General features: G+C 42.8%; 1 protein-coding gene across 1 annotated transcript; it reads right to left on the minus strand.

Annotated features, from left to right (window-relative positions):
* Positions 1-11: 11 nt before the first annotated feature.
* On the minus strand, positions 12-3892 carry LOC308187208 (zinc finger CCCH domain-containing protein 11A-like). The gene is made up of 5 exons (XM_080609380.1): positions 2739-3892; positions 1939-2001; positions 1585-1680; positions 1309-1374; positions 12-795 (listed from the first exon to the last, which is right to left on the minus strand). The coding sequence occupies exons 1-5, from the start codon at positions 2809-2811 to the stop codon at positions 398-400; spliced, it is 696 nt and encodes a 231-aa protein (XP_080465506.1). The 5' UTR covers positions 2812-3892; the 3' UTR covers positions 12-397.
* Positions 3893-5367: the final 1475 nt, after the last annotated feature.

Here is a 5367-nt window from a genome sequence, read left to right on the forward strand (position 1 = left end):
CCTCTGTCATTTTTGACAGAAACTGGCCCCCCACATTAAGATGCTGATGCATGCTTTACAAACACATACACGTGTCAAGCTAAGCAACACATGCCAAAGAGGAAGGTGAACTTGAACTCAACACAGGGAGGACTTCATACCATAAACAGATGGCAGAAAAAAACAGAATACCAAAATTAGACTAAAAAGCCCCTCAATGTGTTAATTTTCTAGTGGGAAATACAGAATACCATCACGTAATTAACGAAAACAGACATGGTTGCACGTTCTGGCCCTTCTTTGCCTTTGAACTTTGTAGCCTTAAACTCTTTTATCCTCCGCATTGAAGGAAAAAGCAAAGCAGATCCTGAGCAAATGGAACGTGCTCAATATGGGAAGCACCTCACCGGGGCAGGTATTAAAGCATCTTATTACCTGATAGCTTTGTGTTCCATAACGATTTCTGCCCGGCTGGGGCAGGTCCAGGTTGTGCTGGGGGAGCTGGCACATTTCCTCCACTCTGCTGCATCCGCAGAGCTTTCTCGCGCTTTATTTCTTCCAGGGTTTTAACACGCACTTCTCCTTCTGGCTTGGCTTTACCTGCCGGCTCCTTCGACTGCACTTTGCTGGGCCCGGAAAGAGTGAGCACACTCTGCTTCTTGGGCTCACCCTCAATTTTTGCCCCTGCGCTGGGATCTTTGGTTTTACCATGCCATTCAGCCTGGGCTTTGGCTTGACTTTCTCGAAGAGCTCTCTCACGATGGATTTCCTCCAGTGTTTTCACATGGATCTCTCCCTTTGGCTTAGCAGCCTTCCCTGTCATCATCAAGAAATGAGAAGCACCAGCATTTAAAGAGAGTCCAACAATAGTTTAAGTCTCCAAAATTTGTCACAGTACTAAGGAAAACTAAGCCTGAGCGTTCCCAATAACCCATCTTAGGACAATAGCCTAACATTCTCCTCCTCCTCTGAGCCACTTGTTGTATTTTGAAGACCAGCCCTATCCAGAGAGAGTTGCTACACAGAAATGCTAGTTTACTTGATTACTTTTTCAGACTGCATTTCAAATTCCTGCTCCCGGCAGTGGCTCTATTCTAATTGTATATGATGGTTCACAGAAGCAGCTTAAAACCTTGACAAGGCACAAGCGGAAAATAAACACACACCTAGAGGCAGATTTCTGATAGTGGCTGTCAGAAGAGCTTCAGCACTCGAGCGAGAGGAACCAGTTCTTTGTTTTCATTTGAATTCCTTTTTAGGGCTGTATGAAAACGGTCTAAGTTCACGGAAAGGAAGAAGGAGAAAGTATATTTAATAGCCAGTTGTTACCTTTCGCAGTACTAGTCCGTTGAGAAGGTAATCCTAGTCTCTCCTTCACAGACTTGGGAACTTGAACTGCAAAACAGAAAAAGACCAAATTAGGGAGGCTGCATAAACGTCAACTTTGTGTTCACATTCGAAAACAAGGCAGGAAAGGTAACTTTGAATCCCGGTGATTAAGACCTCAGCCAACATGCAAAAAGAAACATCGCAGGAAAAGGACAAACAGAGAGCCTAAATACAAAACCCGTGAATCACATCCAGATGCCTGTTTAGTAGCTGTACCTCTCTTTGGTGCTTTGTCAGCATTTCCCGGAACCTCCACCTTCTTCCCCAGCCTTTCAGCAAGGCTGCGCTTCACGGGAAGGGCGCTTACATCAGCTTCAGACAGAGAAAACAAGGAATATTTTAAGAACATTTCTTTGCAGGAAGATTTGAGAACAGTCAACCACAAGCTTCTATTTTTCAAGCATATTTTCATAAAATTGCCTTTCAGCTGCTAAATGGTTTTTTTGCCATTTCTGCAGTCAACACAGATCTCCACTGCAACGCATTTTCCTCTCACACGTCAAAAATACTCTTCGATGCAGTCATATAGAGAAGGCGGCACCTAAATAACAGCTCATAAAAAGTTCTTACCCACGGAGGCTTTCCGTTTTCCTTGTTTCTCAGCAAGATCTAGTCGAACCACAGGTTCCTCCCCTAAAACAAAAGTAAAATTTTTCTATTTCATAGAGACCAGTAGCCAATAGAAATAGTATACTGTTAGCCCATGTCCAAAAAAACCCAGCAAGACACTGTTTTGACAGCTAAACCACACAAACTCATATTACAACTATAATTAACTTAGAAAAAGTATCCATAGTCTCAGTGTTTGCCTCAAATTCCAGCTGAATGTAGTCGAGAATGAATCTGAGTCTGCTTGACAGCTATACTTTGTGCAGAACAGAGCTGCATAAGCAAGCAGAATATTATTAGGTACCAATGCTGAGAAATATTCCTTTCTAAGGTGAATGTCTATGAGTAAAAGTACTTCTTCACTTCTTTCCCTTTCAAAGGAATTTGCACAACTCTAAACAATATAATTTATACACAGACTCCTATCGCACTACTGTCCACACGTGCCACTGTCAGCCTCTTTAAAGCTTCAGAAATTGCTTCTTACATAGCACTGTCCTCTAGAGCTCTTTCTTCTCGTTACTCTCCTGTTTTTCAGTTATCCCCCTATTTGCATACTGACACATTTTTTTCTTTCTCCTGCTACTGCACTTAACCTGAGCACCAAAGCTTTCCAGTACAACCAGGGACTTTCAGCATAAAAGCATGTTTTGAACAGAAGGCGGCAGCACCAGGAGGCTAACAGGGGTGAATTGCCTTCCTTCTTGCTTAACCTTCCAGTTTAGGAGTAATGAAATCAAAACAAAAGCATGAATTATTACCTTCCTCTGTAGACAGTGTCACAGTTCTCACCACTGTCCGGACATTTTCCTTTTCCGGAGCAGGAAAAATCATAGAATCGACGGGAGGAAGAGAAGATCTTGAAGGACCTTCTGCTCAGAGCAAGCAAAACATAAGGAAGTTTACCAAACAGAAAAAACTATCACGAAGAACAAAAAACTGTAATTATTCATTACTGTCAAACATACAGTGACCAGAGCATGCAAATAAGAGAGGTGACTAATTTGCCTCTGGTTGCCCTTGGAATTCCCATCTAGAATACCAGCTGGCTGAGAATCAGGTTGCTCGATGCCCCCAGCTAAACATGGAAGTCTATCCCTCAAGCAGCTCCCAGCCACCATCACCTGCCATTCTGAAGCCAATCAAATTTCACTTCTTTGGCAAATAGTTGGATTCACCAAAGCATAGCCAGCTACCCGGTATTACTGGAAGAATTTTTTTTTGAAAGAAAAATCATCACACAGGATGAAGGTGAAGAGGGTAAGAAAGTAGGGAATATTAACTCACCACCGTGTCTCTTAGTTTTTTCCTTCATTTTCTGCAATTTGATTTCTTCAAGTGTTTTTATTCCAAAATTCAGACCGTCCTCTGAAAACAGAAAACAGTTAATGAGACTAAGGCTTAGAGGCACTCACTGAGGACCACAGATCCTCAGGCTTCTTAGTGCTCAGGAACTTTCAGAAGTATTTAGAATAAACCCTGTCAACACTCCTCACAAGTGAAACAACCATAGAATCAATGGCATTTTGCCCCTCCTTTCACCCTTCAGGGTAAAAACTGTAGTTTTAATTTTAATCCATTTACGTGATATTAGATCCCTCTATCGTTAGATATGGCTTTCAACAGTGGTTGCCAGGCTGCACGTGCAGCCATTTAAACTCCATGCTGTGACCCTGTTTTGTTCTCCAAAAGGAAAGAAAAGGAGTTCAACTTTCTGACCCAATGGGCACATGATGGTATCAGGGAGAAATGAGATCATGGAAATAACCGAGTCCATTCAGCACCCCTACATTCTGTTGTGTTTTTACGCCACATTGCTTTTGAGTTAATTGTCAAGTTCTCCTTCCGAGTTATCCTACTACAGGTGCTGGAATACCTTGTTTAGCAGTAGTAGCACTGGCTTTCCGAGTGGAAATCATCCGTAATCCATTTTGGCCTTCCTCAGCTGGTTGCTGGACGGGAGTTTTAGTTTCTTCTCCTTCCGCAGAAAGCTGGTCTGAAGGGGAAAAATCTATTCAGTTATGCATAGGCCAGATTGTTCGTGATTATGTAGCTCATGCAATGACACTTCAGTCCATGGTTCCTATAAAAAAGCTTTTTTTTTTTTTTTTTTTTTTTTTTTAATACAGCTACACTGACCTGATGAACTCGTAAGTAGACTACCCTAGGACAAAACATCTAGGACTCTAGATTCTCTCTGCAGCTTTAACTACTACACAACATATTACTCTTCAGACAAAAAAAAAGGAATTTCCTTCCTAGTTTCACATAGAGCTTTACACAACAGACCAACTAAAGCCAAGAGTGGTTCTAAGCTTTCCTCCAACATTTCAGGTTCTGTCCACTGACTGCCAGACAAAGCCACCAGTGACCTGACCAGACTGCCTGCCCTATCGCTAGTCAGACCTCAGGTCATCTGTGATTTATACATTGATTTACAGCACAAATTCCTTCCAAGAACCAAAGACTTACACAATCATTTACAGCACAAATTCCTTCCAAGAACCAAACCATGCTCACCATCATCATCTTCATCATCATCTGCAGCATTGATTACAACTGGAGGGTGTGTAGGGCTTGGGACATTTTCCGAGTTTTCCACTTTCATCACCCGCCTTAGCTATGGAGAGGGATTGGACTGGACAGAAAGTTTGTTTTGCTGCAGTGACATCTGAGCCACTTTCAAATCATCGTCCGCGGACTCAGGCGGACTTGGCAGTGTAGCTAGAGGAAGAGGAGGATCATCAGTAATATGGCAGTTTAAAACTTTGACCACAATGCACGAAGATGGTAGCTAAGGCAGATAACCTGCACAGACAATGAATTCAGCATCTCCTTTTGCCCATCCCGCCACTGTTTACACCGTGAACAATGACTTGCCTTCAAACAACAACACATCTCCCTACCACCCAGCAGAGGACGAAACAACAGAAAGCAAACTGCAAGGCAAATATCACACAAAGCAGAGAGAAGCTGAGCATGAAAGCAGAAAACAAATACCAGCAGTACAGCAGCAGTACACTCGGTTTAGCTGACCACCTAGGACTGCAGACCTTTTCCTGCACTCACAAATGGACGGTTACCTGATGTCTCCTACACTATTGGCACCCACTAAGTAATATGCAAAATTAATTCTTCAATACTTAAAGAAAAAGGACCTAAACTCACTCTTGCTTGGTGGTAAGAAGACTCCATCGATGTAACGTCCCTTTGCGTGATGAAAAGCACAGTTGGCTTTCTGACAGCCTACTGGCTGCTTCTCCCAGTAGCAGGGAATCTCACCGCGCTTTTTCTGAAGACAGAAAGAAAGACAAGCTCGTGATAACATGCACCTAAGGTTTGCAAAGAGATGCACAGTTCCAGGTCACGACAGCGATAGGGCTGTCACAA

This window comes from Anser brachyrhynchus (assembly GCF_964034855.1).
Source record: "Anser brachyrhynchus genome assembly, contig: SCAFFOLD_317, whole genome shotgun sequence".
In the NCBI taxonomy this organism is placed as follows: domain Eukaryota; kingdom Metazoa; phylum Chordata; class Aves; order Anseriformes; family Anatidae; genus Anser; species Anser brachyrhynchus.

Excerpts from the sequence above, each read along its gene's own strand:
- LOC308187208 (XM_080609380.1), bottom strand. The coding sequence starts at position 2,811 with ATGATTTTTCCTGCTCCGGAAAAGGAAAATGTCCGGACAGTGGTGAGA. Across the intron at positions 2,002-2,738 it reads GACACTGTCTACAGAGGAAG|GGGAGGAACCTGTGGTTCGA; the intron begins GTAATAATTCAT and ends CTTTTGTTTTAG. Across the intron at positions 1,375-1,584 it reads TGACAAAGCACCAAAGAGAG|TTCAAGTTCCCAAGTCTGTG; the intron begins GTACAGCTACTA and ends TCTGTTTTGCAG.